At 39.2% G+C, this 20384-nt stretch overlaps 1 protein-coding gene across 1 annotated transcript; it reads left to right on the forward strand.

Annotated features, from left to right (window-relative positions):
- Window positions 1-442: 442 nt before the first annotated feature.
- LOC108666227 (band 7 protein AGAP004871-like) lies at window positions 443-19538 on the forward strand (the record flags this gene model as incomplete). Its single annotated transcript, XM_018153064.2, is given in 6 exon segments — window positions 443-598; window positions 7617-7714; window positions 12952-13269; window positions 13657-13690; window positions 14385-14513; window positions 17962-19538. Coding segments are annotated over 5 exon segments (708 nt in total), but the record flags the coding sequence as incomplete, so codon positions are not given.
- Between the last annotated feature and the right edge of the window lie 846 nt (window positions 19539-20384).

Raw genomic sequence — 20384 nt, forward strand, 5'->3', positions numbered from 1 at the left:
CATCATGATTCCTGCCTTCCGGAACGTAGCCTTCAACACTTCTGGACAATCATATATAGGCCGTGCTTAGAACCAACCCTCGGTCGAACGGCCGCTCGTCGATGGACGATAAATTTTGGAACTGAACTATGCTATCTGAAACCTAGCCTCAGATGCTGTGAACGTAAAATTACGTAATTTAACGATGCCCGGAAGTCATATTCGATCCGCGGACTGGTGGTTCAAGGCAGGTTTTATGCAAGGCTGGAGGACAAAGCCGAGTGGTTCACGGCTGATTGGTGGATGTCCGGAGAGATCTAAGGCGTTCGATTCTGGGCTTATTGGTGCACAAAGTTGGTGGTGCACGGCTGCGCTCGCAATGATGCTCCACCTTCGTCGCTCTCCGTCCCTCGCGCCCATACCACGCCCATACATCGCCTCCTAACCCCTCTCTCGTCGGCAGGTGGTGCAGGAGTACGAGAGGGCCGTCATCTTCAGGCTCGGTCGCCTCCTGAAGGGCGGCGCCAAAGGCCCCGGCATCTTCTTCGTCATTCCCTGCATCGACTCCTACAGGAAGATCGACCTCAGGACCGTGTCCTTTGACGTCCCGCCTCAAGAGGTGGGCTCATGTGGTGGGAATCCTACGGGGAATCGTATAACTTGAAGTAGAATTGCATAACAACGACGTAGATTCATATAACCTTCATCCACGAACTGCAATGATGCTGACCATTACTTAATCAAAAAGACTACAGAATCGAAAAATTGTAGATCGGAGACTATAATGTCACTCTGAATTGTACCAATATCATCAAAGTGCTAATAACATTGCACAATCGTCACTAATATTTTCATTCCAGCAGACTGAAGGTGAGTGGTTCTTATCAGGTTAAAAACCGCTATGTTGGACAAGTTGTTAGTATAGGGAATGAAGTTACTAATTCATGTGCACTGGGTTTAATTTTGCTAAATAAGGCGGCTTGACCATGTGAATATTGCCGGCAAACTTTGATCTTGATATGAGAGTTGACCTTTCAGCCAGCTCTTTCATCTACAGTGTTTATCACGTAAACAATCATCCAATGTTCTATGCTGCACATGATATTGATGATAATGCTTTTATGTTCATTCTTATTGCTGCTTAATACTGCAATCATTATTATTATTGATGCTAAGAATAGCAGGATGATAGCACATCTTTGGACGGCGTCATCGTACATCTGACAGCGCAGCGGAGCCCTGCTCGTGTGCCACATCTCCCTCTGCATGTTCATCTTATCTCCATTTATAATATTGTTTCCTTATTACCAGGACGTCATTTAATGCGTCACTTGGCACAGAAATATCCATGTTACGCTATAATTTGTTTATATGAGAAAATAGTGAAGGAAACAGTCTGTACATTTGGCACACCGTAGCGCGTTGCTTGTGTGCCACATTTCTCCTGCATGCTGATTGGCTGACTCCTCCTGTCCTGTTGTTGTGGTTGCCTGCTTAACTCAATTTATTCTACTTTTTTATTTCTACTTAAATGCAATTAAATAAATCAAATATGAATTAACTTGTCGTCTTATGACTCCTTATTTGTATTTTGTTTGCATTATTTGTTGCACAATGGATAAAACTCTCCTATTTTTTATAGTAAATGCGCACGAATCTTGGGTTATGTTACATTATTAACGAATTTAATTAATATGGTATTAATTATGTAATTTGGGTACTGCTTGCCCCGCTAAACTAAATTTTTCACCCTTTTTGGTTACCATTACATTTAATTTTCTCTTATTTCTTACTTTTTACTTAAGTTTCCAATGAAATTTTTATAATTTTTAAAGTAAAAATAATCGTTTTACAAGTGAGCTTCATTTTGATAAAAAATTTGTCCTGAACTTTTTTAATTGTTTGAGTTTGTATTGCAGCTGAAAAAATTCTTTTTGTACACAATTTTTCATTGAGATCGTAAAAAATATTATTGCTAAACTTCTCGGCGTAACTAAACAATAGAAATGATTGGCGGAGAAGGATTATTAAGGGTAAATTGTGGTTACTTTAGGGTAAATTGAAGGTATTTGAGGGTAAATTGAGGGAATTTGAGGATAAATTGACTAAATTGAGGGTAAATTGAGAGAAATTGAGGGTAAATTGTGGGTATATATAGGGTAAGTTGAGGTAAATATAGGGTAATTAGAAAAAAGAGGTGAGACTGGCTACCTGTTACACCCAGGTAAATATGAAGGACTTTGTCCATATAGCGAAGCACTCTCTACGCTCGATTGAGGCATCGTGAACCAGTTTATAGATTCAGTGCTACGAGCTGAGAGTGTGTCAATATGTGGACAAAAAGATCCATACATTATCATGCGTGTAGAATTGTGTAAAACGTTTACAAATGGTAACGCTCAGCTGCCTTTTTAGGTTCACATTCAACATCACAAACATCGGGCATATTTATTACATTGCAATTTTTATATCGTCCTTTATGACATGAGTTTATTAAATGGTAAATCTTAACTTTCAATTTTGAATTCCTATTTCCCATTCGATGTATAAATCTTTTCAAGAAATGAATTTAAATTTACAAAAAATATTTCCCCGTAGAAAAATTGACAAAAATCAAATTTTTTCGTGAATTGAGGCAAAAAAAATCTCGGTTGGCTTAGGAAAAGGGTATGAAAATAGATCAAATTTATAGCTAGAAAATTTATATTTTAATTACCTCTAGGGATAATCACTCAAAATTTATTTAGTAAGAAATTAAATCGCAAATTAATAATTCTTAGCAATAGTTATCAAATTATTATTGGATAAATCTAGTCGCGAAAATGCCGCCAGTCATTGTCAATTATTACGTTCGTATTTGAAAAGTATGTAAATATTACGTACCTGAGATCTAATTCTACTTTCTCTCTGTTTTTCGTTTATTTTTCAAGTTCCTACGTACGTTTTTTACTCGCTTTCCTTGCCCTTCTTCTGTTGGCCCAGCAGGTCGCTGTTGAATCGTTTCCTGTTAACAGAATTCGTTCCTATTCTTTCAGTTATCTTCAAAGTAAATTATTTTTGATGCAATAGATTTAGTTCGTAGAAATGTTGTCGTAAGTTGCCGTGTTTAAGCAATTCCAATGACAAACAGGCAGCAAAATGAGGATACAAGATAATCTACAGACGAATGGAACAAATTGAAAGTAAACAAATAAAACAACTGCGTTTGACATTTGGCTTGCAACTTTGTTAGCTCACAACGAATTCTTTACGTCAACGCCCACGGCCACGCTATGACAAGTGGGTCCTGACAGTATGAGAAGTATTGGTCCGGCCGAGTCATGCCGAGATCACCAGCTGCCCAGAGGCTGTACTTTGAGCCCGGCCGAGGCGGACATTAGCGGCTGATTTAGGTGCTCCCCGAGCCCTGGGCGGCGCCTGATACAGAGCTGCACCAGCATTCATATTATGTTAGGGCCTTCACCTGTGCTTGTAATTTGGCTGCAGTTTTTTATGCGTAACTCGTAATTTGAGAAAAATGAATACTTCTAATAAAATGAAAATATATCACTTGGAGATATGAGTTAGGAAGTGTCCGACTTTCGAAGCACTTTTTGCCCTCCGGGGTCATTTTGACTCAATTTATTTCAATAATAGAGCGAATCAGTGCTCCCTCCGTACACTGCTCGTGATGCGTGTAAGAAAATGTGTCGGTAATCGGACAAAATTTCTCCAATAATGATCTGAGTGGTGGGTTCTCACTCGTTACCTTGGGTTAGATCGGGCCAGTGTATGTTCTGAAAACGGGCTTAGTTCCTTTGTACGAAGAAGTTTTTATTTAATTTAATTTTTTTACTTATATTTTTTTAAGCAAGCATGTTTTTCCAGAAGTTTTTTTAATCCTTTAGATTATTTCCGTTATATGACGGATTTTTTTAACGTTTTTCTTTCGAACTTGGAATTTCTAAATTTCAGATAAATTTAAAGCTAAATTTAATTTTAGGTTCTGATTTGAGTTCTATACGATTATTATTCCTTGCTTAAATGTTTACTCATTTTTTCTTTATGATATGAGTATTTTTAATTTAAATGCTTAATCCTGTAAAAAAGATTTTAAAAACCCATGCAAATGATAAACTTCATAGACGAACTTAATTTCTATTATGAAGATAATGGCAGCCTAGAGGAGGTAATGGTGCAGGTAATGGTGGAGACAATGGTAGAGGAAATGGTTTAGGTAATGGTTTAGGTAGTGGTGCTGGTAATAGTTGAGGATACGGTAAAACTAATGGAGGAGGTAACAGCGAATATAATGGTTCAGGTAATGTTTGTGGTAATGCTGGAGTAATGTTGGGGGTAAAGAAGGTAAAGGTAATGGTGAAGGTAATGGTAGTAATGGTAACGACGTGGTAATCACGATAGTATCTGTGAGTGGCAGTGTTACCAATTGTAAGGGTTTTATCATCATTCTAATGGTGCCAATGGCTCCCTCATCATCAAATGATGTCTAATGGTACACATGGTCATCATCAAATGGTATCTAATGGTCACCTCTTATCATTCATCATTGTTACATCATCATATTATCTTCATTGTAAACTCTTACATCATCCAACATGTATATATATTTATATATATACTCAAATAATTTATATATATATATATATACATTACCTCATTGCGTAACTTGAAATTTGAAAAAAGAATAACTTGTAATAAAACGTAAAAATATGGTTCCCCTCTCCCAATTTCACTTGTTTTGTTCACTTTTTTTTCACTTTCATATTAAAAGTTTGATGTCATTATACATTTTATTCATTTTCTGGTCAATGTATGATGAGTGACATGAGTGACTCATGTGGGTGAGTCAATGCCTTATGAGAATCTCGCACTTTTTAACCCATTTATCTCTCTGTGTGTAATTTCGAGCTAGCCGCGACTCACGGCTGGCATATACAATATACATTAAATAAGCTTTTCCATTAAATTGACCATTGCTCGTACAAATTTTTCCAGCCAATAAAGATGTCCATTAAGAGCAATAGTTATTATAAATGGTGCCTATATAATAGCGACCATTCAATGAGATGTTCAATTAAATCTATTAAATTATTATTTAATATATTTAATTATTATTATTAATTATTAAACTCTATTAAAATCATCGCATTATTCATCCCATTTACCATTGATGAGTCCCATTAAAAATATTACCCCTTCATATCGTGTGAATGAATTTCTCTTCGTTCCAAAATGTCGTACAAATTTTCCATTGAAATTCTAAATGAAAATATTAAAATAATGAATTAAAAAAACTCAACTTCAAAAATTCTAAATCTGAAGCTTTTCAAATTACTTTGGTTTCAATTTGAAAATGTAAAGGAATGAGGAACTTAGATAAATAAAGTTAACATTTGAGATGAATCTTATTTATATTATTTATGTAACATCTACGTTTCGAATTTTTATAGTTGTAAATACATGTAACATACACTTCAATTCTATTATAACTTCTTAAAATTCCTACATAAATTTAGTTAAAGTACATATTTATTCTTTGTAAATTTGTGAAGTTTTACTTTAAGTCAAAAAAAGTAATTAAAAGTAATTAAATACTCTTTAGGTGATCAAAATATTTTTTTACATACAAGTTCTGAAGGACCCATTTTCAATGATGAGACCATCATTTTATTAACAAAAATTTTGAACGGTAAGCCTCATACATTGGAAGATCAATTTTTTATTACATGAAAATTTCACAAGATCAAAAATAAATTTTGTTATTTTGCTTTATAGTTGAAAAATTGAAATTTTAAAATTGTTCGAAAAATATTTTTGCCAGCAATTTATTAATTTTATAATAAAAAAATTCCTAACTAGCACATCGTTTTAGTTTAAACTTTTATTGTTCTAGATTCAAATATCTGTTTTCTCGAATATTCCTTTTTTTCAGAAATTTTTTTGAATTCTTAATTTATTTTTCCTTTAACCTCTTTTTGCCTGAAAAATTTAATCCGCCTGAATTTCTATTTTTGGCATTTTCTAAGTTTTGATTCATTAACTAAATATTTTCTAACAATATTTTTATTTTTTCCGGATGTTTCAAAATTACTTAATATCTCAATTTTTCCTCGAGTAATTTTTTTAAACCAATTTGCACATTTTCAAAATTTTTCAATTTTTGCCTGCAATTTCTTCTGTGTTTTTTTCGATTGCACGAAATTTCTCATTCGAAATTTTTCAATTTAAAATTCGCTCGCATTAACTCAACTTTACTGACGAGTTATATTTAGCTTGAATTAAATAATTCTAATTAATCACTTTAATTATGGACGTGGAATTTTTTTTTTAATTTTCCAGATCAGTTTTGGGGGCCAAAAAATGTTTGTAGCTGCATATTCTCGAAAATTTTCATACGAAAAATACTAGAACCAATTTATGAGTAGCAATCTGAATTAAACTTGCATAAAACCTCCATAATTAAAATTAAAAAATGCAATTTATTTCAAATTTTTTGAAATTGAGTCTCAAACTTGTAAATTCGCAAATTTTATTTCATAATCAAATGTAAATTTTTTCACTTCCATTATGTTCATTTAACACCTTTTAAATGCAGCCCCGACTAATGGGTTGGTGTTGAATGGGGACTCGTTTTTTGACGGTGACTAACCTAGCGCAAAAATGCGTCGGTTTCACACGCAAAACATTTTTTTGTCGTCCTGGGTTTGCCCTAGCAAAATTTGACGGGCTTCCTCCCAACTATGTTTCCGACAGGATATTTGAATTTTTAGTTGCATTTGTGGAACTGTTCGCCCATTACCTTAAAAATGTCACTGCCCATAATAACAGTAAAAATTGTCACCCTTTCAACAATAACTGTCACCCTCCCAAGCATTGTTGTCACCCCCCTTGGATGAAACTTGGGTAACCCATCAGTAAAGTTGTCAACCCTCGACATGAATTGTCACCCCTCAGTAGAAATCACTACTCCATCATGTAGTGACTAAGTTGCAACTTAGCCACGACTAAGTTACAATATAATAACTACTACAGTATTCATCTGAGTTGCAACCTAGTCCCAACTTGGTTACAACCTAGTCACGACTATGTTGCAACCTAGTCACGACTATGTTACAACCTAGTCACGACTATGTTGCAACCTAGTCACGACTATGTTACAACCTATTCACGACTATTTTACAACCTAGTCACGACTATGTTGCAACCTAGTCACGACTGTGTTGTAACCTAGTCATGACTATGTTACAACCTAGTCACGACTATATTGCAACCTAGTCCCAACTTGGTTACAACCTATAGTCCCGACTATGTTTAACCTAATCACGACTATGTGACAACCTAGTCACGACTTTGTTACAACCTAGTCACGACTATGTTACAACCTAGTCACGACTATGTTACAACCTAGTCACGACTAAGTTACAACCTAGTCACGACTAAGTTACTACCTAGTCACGACTATGTTACAACAAAGTCACTACTAAGGCACAACCTATTTATGGTTGTAATTTAGTCGTGAGTAACCTGAGTTGCGAGTTGTATACTGGTGCAACTATCATGTTTATCTCTACCCATCCACATTATTTTGTTAACTGGTAAGCATGTGGCAAGTTACAATGGTTGGCTGCCTGTTACAGATACTATCGCGGGACCATGTCACGGTGTCGGTAGATGCGGTTGTCTACTATAGAGTCTCGGACCCCGTAATGGCTGAAAATAATGTAGAGGATTACAGGTAACTACCATTTGTAGGGAAAAACCTAATCCCTAAACTCCTACAGGTAACTACCACTTGTAGGGAAAACCTAATCCCTAAACTCCTACAGGTAACTACCACTTATAGGGGAAAACCTACTCCTTAAACTCTTACTATATCATAACTACGTCTAGTTATACCCTAGTAATATCTTGGCGATTGTCCTTTATTGTGACAACTACCATTTATAGGGGAAAACCTACTCCCTAAACTTCTACAGGTAACTACCAATTATAAGTGTGACTGATTATATATATTTCAACTACCACTTATAATAGTGACTGATAGTGACCAGGCTATAAAAATCGGAATATGTTTTGAAAATAGCTCCAAAACGCGTTGCTCTGTACTATATCGAAATTAATTGCTTAAGTGTAACCACAATCTGCTAAGTAATGCAACTTTCAGTAACTTCTGGTCACTTTGTGATTAGCTTTAAAGAAAATATTTGGTTTAACGTTCATTACGAATACTAACGCAAATACTGACGGCAAGAGTGACTAACCAGCATGGTGCTAGTTTGAAGTATTCATGTCTCTTGTCATTAGTGATTTATTAATGATAAATTAATTTGTAAACTGTGAGTTACTGGACTGTGATATAATCACTTGTATACCAGTTTGTGGTAATAGTAACTACCATGTTAATCACTTAATTATATACCGGTTAGTAGTACCACTACCTACCATGATTATCACTTGTATACCAGTTAGTGGAACCACTACCTACCATGATTATCACTTGTATACCGGTTAGTGGAACCACTACCTACCATGATTATCACTTGTATAGCAGTTAGTAGTACCACTACCTACCATGACAACTAACAATTCTTGAACCAAGTGTGATGACTAGATGTGTAACCTGTCAGTGGTAACAGTAACTACCTTCAACTAGTTAATGGGGTTCATTCATCACCCTCTACTCGAGCCCCACAGGAATAGACGAGGGGAATTACCGTCAGTTTCCGGTGGGGCCCGAGCCAGGGGAGGGGGGTTTGGGATGGGGATTGGGGTTGGGGAGGGGGGTGTGGGATAGGGATGTACATTAATAAGATACTAACGAAAGCGACGTAAACTTTTCGGAAGGAAAAATTCGAAGAATATATAAGAAAACTTTTCAAATTTGGAAAAGAACAAAAATTCGAGAGAAGATGGTTATGTTTGCACCATAAATTCTTTAAAAACCTTCGGAAAATGGTAAAATTTGGAATGTATAAATCAAAAAGTTGTATGAAAAAGAAATTGCAAAAATTAGAATAATGCCAATATACTAGAAATTTTTTTTTAATTCAAACTAAACTATAAAAGCTAAAGTGAAGTTCGACCAACTAGAAGCACCTACACACATACACTTTTTCAGACTCGTTCTTTCGTGCCCTGTAGTGATGCATGCTTTTTATTTAGTTATCTACCCTCTCTACTCACGCATTGTTCTCTTATTATACATCAATGCAAGAGTATCTCCACTATGTGTATTTTTTACAATGATTATTTTACGAGTATGGGTTCTTTATGTAGAAGTATGTGCTTTAAGTGTGCACTCCCGTACTCAAATGTCCTAGCAACATTTGTTGGCATGGTATTATAATGCGTACTATGTTGCATGTGTACAATATGTGTATGTATCACAATACCCATGTGTGCATCAGTTCTTCTGGAATGATTTTAATATCGAAAGAATAGAAGATGGACATTTTGATTTTTGATCTTGGTCATTTAAGATTCCGGTACGCGGTCGGTAAATCACTTTGGTCCTGTAAATTCTCTTTATTAAAGAGATATTAATAAATAAATATTATTTATATTTATTACATAATAATAATAAATAATAATATTACCATTAAATTATTAATATTATTAATTTATTTATTATAATGAATAAATATTATAATTTATTTATTTACATTCATTATTATTTATTAATAATAAATCTCTCATTTATTACTAACTACAATAAATCTCTCATTTATTACAAGCTGGAAATGTTTATTTTAATTCTATGAAAACTAATAACTTATCCCTTGGAAACTAAATATATTTATCTCAAAAAATAAAAATTACTTATAAAATTTGAAAATTGACTCTTAAAAACATTGTGTATTCTTATTTAAACTTTAGACCCCTGGAAATATTCATTTTAATTCGCCTAATCTTTGAAGTTTTCTCTGAATGTGTATTTAAATTGACGTATGTTAACCAGTTTCTGGAGTCCATCAGGCGTATCATTCTATAAATTATAAATGTATTATAATGCGTCATCCTATTATCATTAGAATATAGTTTTATACCTATTATGTTGCCTGCTTAGCTTATTTAGATGATAAGGGCATTCACTTGGAAACCTTGCTATTTTTTCTCGTTTCTTATTTATTTCATTATAATGTGTGCTCCTGTGTGAATAAGTAAATCAATCAAATAAGATTGAATCATCTGTAATAGAGACGCAATATTCACTAGACGCGCAAGAGATGGAAGGAAAGTTAGACACTGAGTTAGCATAGACAACATCACGTAAGCAAGACGGCACTTGTGGGCTGAAGTACTAAGTCTATAAAAGGGCGGGCACATTAATACGTCCCCAGTACTTAATTAGGGCACTTTAATAAGTACCCTCCCAGTATTTAGCACGATTGTCGCGATGTAGCACTTTTTAGCGTTATTCCTACATAACGGTCGGAGTCGTTAGCTGCATACCTACTTGTATTATGTAATGACTTATGGGTGACCACCCTGTATCAGGTTAACCCTCTACCGCCGTATGTCACTCTCCGGGAACATAACTTTCAAATTAAATTATTCGTAAACTATTGAGTGTAGCAACCTGAGGACGTTAGTACGCAACAGAGAACATTTTAAAGTTGTCGTACGTGGCGGCAAATTATACGTAAACTATTGAGTGTAGCAACCTGAACCACCGCTGTTGTCGTCCACCGCTGTTGTCGTCCACCGCTGTTGTCGTCCACCGCTGTTGGCGTACGTCCACCGCTGTTGGCGTCCACCGCTGTTGTCGTCCACCGCTCTTGTTATCGCCCACCGCTGTTGCAGTGCCCATACTTTCAGAAAAAGTTAAGAGATCGTAAGTTCATCAGCCAATCATTGACGGCCTTTCAAGCAAAAACCACCAATCATAGACAAGAAAATAGAGCGTAAGTAACATAACATAACATAGTGATCTCGGCGCTGAAGTGTAGGCCTGATGTGGCCTGTCGCCGATTCTTTTCCTTTTCGTGCCTTGTTCATAGATCTAAACTCGTGTCATTTGACCGGATCTTTNATGGTCGTAGACGCTACAGGCGCGTATGGTCGTAGACGCTACAGGCGCGTATGGTCGTAGACGCTACAGGCGCGTATGGTCGTAGACGCTACAGGCGCGTATGGTCGGGTTGACAGGTGCAGTTACAGTTCATGACAGATGTGAATTGCAGTACTGCTTGGCAGTTGCAGTACATGGCAGTATACACACAGGTACTGTCATGAGACACAGTGACTGTTGCAGTTGTCTCAATTGTGTTACCGGGTGGCGGGTGCAGCAGCCCGCGGCCACAGTGTGTAACGTTACGCAGAGTTCCGGCACTGCTACCACTGCCACCACTGCCTCCAATCTTCATCAATAATTAATATTCTTAAAAAACAATCATGATTTAGAGAAGAAACGATGAGTCGTGGAATATAAACAAACAACGACGGCAGTTGTTCGGTGAAGTAACTGGGGGAAGTTCTAATTAATGGGAGAAGTTGATATGTTATGAGAGGCTGCATGTTGCTGTCATGTTACCTGCATGTTTTGCTGAACATGTTGTATATATTGAACATGCATGTTATCCATATTGAACATGTTATGAATGTTGAACATGTTGTGCATGTTGAAAATGTTGTGTATGTCGAATATGTTGTGCATGTAGAACATGTTATGCATGTTGTGCATGTTATGAATGTTGAACATGTTATGCATACGCTGGATTGTTGTGAGTTTACCTTATATTACTCATCTCTACACGTACACATCTGATGTAGTAATTTACTCAATTAGTTTCAATCATAGTCAATTATTTAATTAATGACTTAATTAGTTTGACTATAATCCAAATTTGTATTAATTTTAACCTTACACAAAAAATCCTTATAATCTGTTTTTTATTTTTGAAAAAACTACTCGAAGTTGTAACAGTATCCAGAAGACCGTGAGTAAGTGCTGAATAGTTCTGAATCTGCCCTTTTTTTGGCTGATGCGGTGAGTATAGTAAGGGTAGGTGAGGGTAGGGGGCATGTGGGGCTAGGGGTGAAAGGGGTTATCAGGATGGGAGGTGGGGTGACTTATAGGTGGGAGGTGGGTGAGTGAGGGTAGGGGTGAGGGTGCATATTGGGATTGGGATGAAGGGAGGGAGTGAGGGTAAGGGTGAGAGGGTCTGTAAGGATTGGGATGAAGATGGTGAAGGTAAGAGTGAGGGTAGGGGTGAGGGGGCATGAGGGTAGGGGTGAGGGGGCATGTAAGGATTGACATGAAGGGGGTGAGGGTAAGAGTGAGGGAATGGGATTGGGATGAAGGGGGTGAGGGTAAGAGTGAGGGAAGTGACAGCCCAAGACAGATACTGCAGCTAATTATTTTAGCAGTTATCTGTCGTGGGCTGTACGTCGTACATAAGCGGGCAAATAAAAGTTTATTTAGTTACAAGCAATAATAATTGAACAATTCTAAGCCAAACGTAACCCGGACATAAGTCTATTCAGTGTAGAAATCCGTGGGCCTAATCCAGTGTAATGGAACCCAAGAATTTTAATTTAAAATTGATAAAAAGTAGTCATGAATTTACGGCGATAATTGGGCGAACTGTCCATAAGGAGACGGAAACAGAATTCATTTATTGATATAATATAAATATCATTAATATTTTTGTACTCGCACAATCATCGAAGTTTTGGAAGTAAGATTTTTTGCCTGTAAACGAAATGGTGAAAAATTTACATGAACTGAAATGAATGTTGATACGAAGCTCAGTCCCTATTTTGAACATTAAATTATATGAATCGTGGTGAATAGGTTGAACTGAATAATAATGGATAGTTTGAAATGAATCATGATGAATAGGTTGAAATATATATTGCAGATGTTAACTAACTTAAGATAGACCTTAGTGATACCTTGTGTAAACCACTAGACCTTTTTTCTAACTGAAGTATGACATGCCACGGCCATCACCTACCCGCCCCCACCAGCCACTCGACGCGCCTGCTGGCAGCGACGACGCTGCGCAACGTGCTGGGCACGAAGAACCTCGCCGAGATCCTGAGCGAGCGCGAGACTATCTCGCACAACATGCAGAACAGTCTCGACGAGGCCACCGACCCCTGGGGGGTTAAAGTCGAGCGTGTCGAGATGTGAGATGTGTAATGTGTTGTATATAGTATGTTATGTATATTGTATAGCGTGTTATATGTAGCCTATAGCGCGAGACTATCTCGCACAACATGCAGAACAGTCTCGACGAGGCCACCGACCCCTGGGGGTTAAAGTCGAGCGTGTCGAGACGTGAGATGTGTAATGTGTTGTGTATAGTATGATGTATAGTGTATAGCATGATATATGTAGTCTATAACATGATATGTATGATGTTATATGTTTACTTATTGATTAGCTTGTTATAAATAGTGTATAGATGGTATGTAAAGTGTATAGGATGTTGTATATTGTGAATAAGAAGTTATATATAATGAATTTGAGGTTATGCCATGTGTAAAGGATATACAGGTAGAGGTATTCTAGACCATGCGACTATATTGGTTATAGCTCCATTTATATAACTGATAACCCCCCTCACGGCATCGAAGGGATGCAGTAACCCCCGATAACCTCCCTCCCCTGCAGCAGTAACCCCCATTAACCCCCCTCCCCCCGCAGCAGTAACCCCCAATAANGGATGATGACGTCATCAGCCAGAGCACCGCGGCCCTTCAGGTGGGGGAGGGGGGGTCATTTCAGAAGAACAAGAGACTGTGGGGGTTAGTGTTGGGAGGTTAGCAGGTGGGTAATGAGGATTACCGGGATGTAATACCAGGCGTGCGGAAAGAGGGGGTTATCAGATGATCAGGTGGTGAGGTAATGATTCCAATCATCCCCACCCGATCAGTTGGGATGATTGGAAGTTCGGATGATTGGTTATTGAGATCAAAACGATTTGATGATAATCCCTCAGTTAGGAAGGGATGATTGGGGTTAGGGGGTAAAAGGTAGGCTGTATAAATTACGTGTGTGTATGTTATATCGTTAAGGGTAATAATTATTATCGTTGTATGAAATCATGGTATTGGGTGGAAATGGCTGATGATAACGCCTCAGTGTAACAGTCAGTGTAGTGGCAGCAACGAACGAACGCAGTGTGACGATACCAGGCCACGCTGGCCTGGTACGCTGGGCCAGTAAACATTGGGCCAGTAAACATTGGGCCAGTAAACATTGGGCCTGTAAACATTGGACCAGTAAACATTGGGCCAGTAAACATTGGGCCAAAATACACAGGGCCAGTATAGCGTCAGATTGACAGTATCTAATCTCAGTATTTTTCTCTCATGCCGCCTGTGGACCACACTCTACACGTATACTGTATACTGTACAACGCTACCTCATCGCTGCCTCAACGCTGCCACAACAGCTGCGGTACCTACAAACGCTCAGCCAAATCTCGGCGGAGAAGAACTCGACTATCATCTTCCCGCTGCCCATCGACATCATTAAGACACTAGTGTCGAAATAGTGTCACTAGTGCCCCCTGCCTACTTGCGTGAGTGTCCGAATAGTGTCACTAGTGCCCACTGCCTTCTTGTATGAGTGTCCGAATGGTGTCACTAGTGCCTCCTACCTGCTAGTATCCTTAGTATTTGTTTCGGACGTAGCACTCCCAGGCCACGTTGGATTGCCGTTTCTGATTATCGTTCATCCGCCCTCATTTGGGCCACCTGAAGCACGATGCTGTTGCTTGCTTCTCGCCGCTGGTAGTGTTGCAGGGGAGGTCGATCTGGGATTGTGCTCAGGAACACGTCTAGCTGTCTCTTGAAGGTCTCCAGGGTGAACTCCCCCTCTCTTAGATCCCTTGGTAGGGCGTGGAACAGCCTTGGCCCTGCCACGGAAAAGGATCCTTCCCGCTGGAATTGAAATCTGACCGCAGATCTGTCACTTAGTTGGAGGATCCGGAACAGTCTCCCCCTTTTTTCGTTATGGTATGTCTAAATATTGAAGGTCTCGCTTTCGAAGTTTGGTGCCATTCCGGTTATCATTTTCCATGTGTACAGACTGACATACCTCTCCCGTCTCCTCTGCAGTGAGTACAGACCCAGGCGCCTCAACCTCTCCCAGTAGTTCAACTCCTCCATCCCTCTGATCCTGGAAGTGAAGGTTCGCTGGACCCCTTCCAGTTGCCGCACTGCTCCGACTGTGAACGGGGTCCAGAGCTGGCAGCAGTATTCAAGGATAGGTATTACATGGGCTCTGAAGACTGTGATCATCGGTTCCGCTTCTCTTGTTTTGAACGTCCGCCAGATCTACCACATCTGTCGCCTACCTCTTGCGGTTATTGCCGTTTAGTGATCACCTAACTTGACCTCAGTATTCATCAACACTCCTAGATCGCGAACGAGTTGCTTTCCTTCGATTTCCGAGTTGTCAGGTGCCTGGTAGCGGTGCTCCATTCCGGCTCTTCGTGTACCTCTGTACCTCAGAACCTCAAACTTGGTCCCGTTGAACTGCATGTTGTTCACTTGGGCCCAGTTTAATATTGAAGAGAGGTCTTCTTGCAACCTCTCGCAGTCCCTCCTGTCAGTGATGGTCATTAGTATCTTGGTGTCGTCCTCGAATGACGATGCAGTGGCGTGGTTCACTGCCGCATCTATGTCGGCGATGTGAATGAGGAAGAGGATTCGGTAAGTGCCGATCCCTGTGCTACTCCACCCTTCACCATGGCCTCGCTCGATCTCGAGCCTCCGACAACGACAGCTTGTAGTCTTTCTGTTAGGAAGCTGTGGATCCATGCCAGCAATTCACTTCCGAACCCTAGTAGTCCTAATTTTCTGAAGAGCACTCCATGGTCAACTTTGTCAAACGCATTCTCGAAGTCCAAATACACCACGTCCACCCCGGCCCCCTTCTCCAACATTGCGAGGTGATGCTCCAGTAACAGAGACAAACAGGAGCTATTACGTCTAAAACCGTTTTGCCTTCTGTTGAAAAGGTCAGCTTCCTCCATGTACTGTACCAACCTTCTGGCAACAACCTTCTTAAATACTTTGATTACGTGTAATGGTAATATAACCGGACTGTAATTTGGGAGTTTATCTCTCGCAACTGTTTTGTAGATTGTGGTTATTAGCGCCAATTTTAGGTATGTAACTAGGAACGTTTCCTTCTCTCAATGATGTTTTCTAGAGTGAAGTCAGAAGGACCTTTAGTACACCGATACATTTTTTTCAGTAACTCTGCAGGGACCCCATCTGGCCCGAGAGACGAATAAGTCGATAATTCTTGGATACTCCTCTCTATAGGTCCGGTGCATCAAACTCAATGTTCATCAGCACCCTTCCCCCTGGTAGGTCTTTAAAGACTCCAATTTCGTTCTCCTGTCTGAGTATCGATGTTTGCTGCATACTTTTTCAAACTGCGCTCCTATCAGTTCGCACATGTACTGGACGTCTCAAAAGAGGATATCGTTATTTTTCAGAGGCCCCACTGATGCTCTGATTTTGGCCTTTGACTGGGCATATTTGTTGAAATATTTGGGATTCTCCCAAGTGGCAGCCACCGCTCGCGCCTCCGCAACTTGTTGCTCACCCTCGTGTGAGTCGTGCAACTGTCGTTCAGTGTCCTGAATTTTCTCCCCTAGATGTTCCAGCCTCTGCCTCTTCATATTCCTGGAGGCGCCTGCTATCTGGTTGTTTTAACTCGCCCGTTTTCTCATGAGGATCCGTCTGTCCCTCGGAATTATGTGGCGTTTGGGGGTCGTTCTTCCCGGCGTGTGACGCGTGCATACCTGTAGTAATACTTCGCATAGCTTGTTGTATATTGCTTCGGCATTTAACTCCAGGCACTCGGATCTCCAGTCGATTTCGAAGAGTTCGTACCCAATGGCCTCCCATTCTATTCTTCGATGATGAAAATTTAGCCTAGCCAGGCTCTCTCGAGATGTAGGCCTGGGCTGGTTTCCCATCCCAACAGTTGTCTCGACTATCACTAGTCGATGGTTTCACAGTGCGGTCTCCTCAACAGTAATATCTGCAACCACTTCTTCACTGCTGGTGAAGAATAGATACAGGATATTGTGTTCTCTTGTTGGCAGCAGCACCTGTTGACTTAGCAGATGCTCCCTAGCGATTCTAAGTAGTTGTGTTGCCTGGTTTCTGGCGTGATCTCTGCGCCGTCCTACACAGTCCAAGTGTGGCCATCGTATGTGTGGTAGGTTAAATCTCCCGCAACCACAATATTTAGGGAAGGTTCACCTAAGTTGGCCACTTCTGTTTCTATTCTCTCTAGAATTTCATTGAATTTTTCCGGCCGGCAGTCAGGCGATCGGTATAAGATTGTTATGCACAGTTGGAGATGTGAGATCTATTGTATAACATGTTCCACATATCCGTTGGAGCCTAAATACAGAGGAACTGTTTTTGCTGCTAGGGAGTTGCTGAGGTAGACTATAACGCCTCCTTTTTTCCTCCCTTCATCTTCATCGTGAAGTGGACCACCCTCTGGTATCAGTAGTTCATTTCCGTGCCGCATAGCGTCTGGTTTGGAGAAACAAACCTGCGCAAACTTGGTCTGTGAAAAGCTAGTCTATGCAGACTTGGGATGTGCAAATTTTGTTTCTGCAAACCTGTAATTTCTACGCCTGGCCTTTCCTGCCTGGTTTGTTTCGTGGCCTCCGTATTGTTATCACAGTTTTGTGTCTCGGAGAAGGCGTATAATTGACGTGAGTTTAAAAATGTTTTGTAAATCAGACCGAGTAGAATACAGCCTATCTGTTCCTTGCACTGATCATCCCCCTGTACATCCCACTGATCATTCCACTGATCATTCCACTGATCATCCCACTGATCATCCCACTGATCATCCCACTGATCATCCCACTGATCATCCCACTGATCATCCCACTGATCATCCCACTGATCATCCCACTAATCATCCCACTAATCATCCCACTAATCATCCCACTAATCATCCCACTAATCATCCTCTTATCATTTCAGTTGCGGCTATCATCCTCCTGCCGCTGTCAGCTTCAGAAATGATCAGCAGACCCGAGGAAGTGATAAATGTTCTGCCGCGTCCTCCAGAATTTATCACCTGACCTATAGTTATAGAAAATCAACAAGCAAGTGATCAATTGTGATCTCTTGAATCTCAGGATAGATATCAACGCCGATAAATCGAGTGACTAATTCTAGGATAAATGGAGTGATAAATTTGGTTTCAATTTTTTGATGATTTCGATAGAGTTGCCAAAGAAGAGATATAGAATCTATTGATAGAAATACTCGTACGTAGTGAGAGATTTGATGATAACTTTAGTGATGTATCTTATTGAAATGTTTGGAGCAGAGCACGTAGTGAATAATATATGTGGTGGCAGTTGAATCTTCAATAACATTTGTAAACGATCTTTAAAAATCAAGCGCGTGGCACCGGCGATTTAAGGGCGATGAGCTCTGCCATACAAGAGCCCAACCCGCACCAACCATCGGAAATATTCTCCCAGAATGTGAAGCATGATTGGCTCATTGGCGGGGACATGGAGCGAAGAAACGATGTTGACATCTAAACTTTATGAGCTGAAGACTTGCAGTTTATTTGTTGAGGCGAGTAACACTCCTACCGCCGAGGATGCCACTAGGCAACTGAACCCGCTGCCGGACGTTCTGCACCGCTCTGCGCTGTACGACAACTGACAACTACGGCCGGTTCTCCTGCTGTAGTCTGGCGGCCATTGCCAGACCGCAGTGTGTCGGTGACCGAAGTGTATTATGCCACGGCCTCTTGGCATCCTCTGTCATTTATGTGCAAAATCCAGCTGAATTTTTTGACGTATAATCCGGCCTATTTTGCGTGCAAAATCCAGTCAATTTTTTTTGTGAATAATCCAGCCTACCTTCCTTGTCACTTCCTGGATCGCATCTCACGCCCCTGAATCGCAGATGAAACGACCTCGATTTTTGGTCCTAGCGCTACTAGCGCCGCAGGCGCGGGTGAACGGCTAAGGGGAGGCAACCACCAATGCTGTTCTTGATGACGTCATCACGAGTGACGTCATCACGCGTGACGTCATCACGCGTGACGTCATCGCGCGTGACGTCATCTCGTGTGACGTCACCATGTAAACAAACGATGTTGTGTATATTTTACGATACTTTTGATGTGACCGCGAGTTTCAGAAGAGAAATTAGTATATTTATTCCCCTAATTGTTTGCATGCCGCATATTGAATCATATTTACCTCTTAGCTTTGTTATTATATACATACTTTGCCTCAATTATAATGCAAATACTTTCATCTCTTAGCAAATTACCAAATTACAATCAAGATTCGAATTAACAATAAAAATAATAGTTAAACAAATTACATTAGATAACAGCGATAGGTGATTTAATAAAAAGTCGTAAAGATATTTTCGCATATCTTGATTTTATTTATTGTGTACATTATGAAATTTTATTGCAAACTTGTCTGAAAAAATGTGCTCGTTGTTTGAGTGCTTAGAAATTAGGGTTTGGAGTATTGTTAGGCTTAATGGTTTGATATTGTTTATGGTTTAAAATATTGTTAGGCTTAATGGTTTGAAATTGTTTATGGTTTGAAGTACTGTTAGGCTTAATGGTTTGATATTGTTTATGGTTTAAATATAAAATGCCTAACGATTTGAAATTATTTATGGTTTAAAATATTGTTTGGCTTAATGGTTAGAAATCATCTATGCTTTAAAAATTGATTGGATAAATAGTTTGAAATTATTATATTGTTTGAAAAATTTATATGCTTAATGGTTTGAAATAGTTTATGGTTTGTAATATTTTTAGGCTTAATAGTTTGAAGTTATTATTGGTTTAAAATATTGTTTGGCTTAATGGTTTGAAATTATTATATTACTTAAAAAATTTATAGGCCTAATGGTTTGAAATTATTTATGCTTTAAATATTGTTAGGCTAAATGAACGATGTAGAAATGTTGCCAGATGTGAAATTTTAATATTGCTATTAAGAGCTTTCTTTGATGAGTACATAATGTGGGTCAAGAGTAGAATGTGGGTCAAGAGTAGAATGTGGGTCAAGAGTAGAATGTGGGTCAAGAGTAGAATGTGGGTCAAGAGTAGAATAGTTGTCGTACGTGGCGGCAACCATCAGTGCAAGTCATTTTGCGCTCACTAGAACGTATCCTTTTTGGGAAGTAGGCTTGCGACAATATTGCTCCGGTTACTCATGTCAGGCGGTATAGGGTTTAGTCTAAGATAGACAGAAATGTCTTAACTTATCCCTTACCCACTTAGTCAATTGGGTTAAGCTTATTTACAAAATATATACGTCAGGATATTCATCCTTTATATTCACCACCGGACGCATGCATAGTTTGAAAACCTGCTTCATGTGCGACTAATGGACATGTTTGATACAGGTGAT

The sequence above is a fragment of the Hyalella azteca genome, unplaced genomic scaffold (assembly GCF_000764305.2).
Source record: "Hyalella azteca isolate HAZT.00-mixed unplaced genomic scaffold, Hazt_2.0.2 contig12786, whole genome shotgun sequence".
NCBI lineage: Eukaryota > Metazoa > Arthropoda > Malacostraca > Amphipoda > Hyalellidae > Hyalella > Hyalella azteca.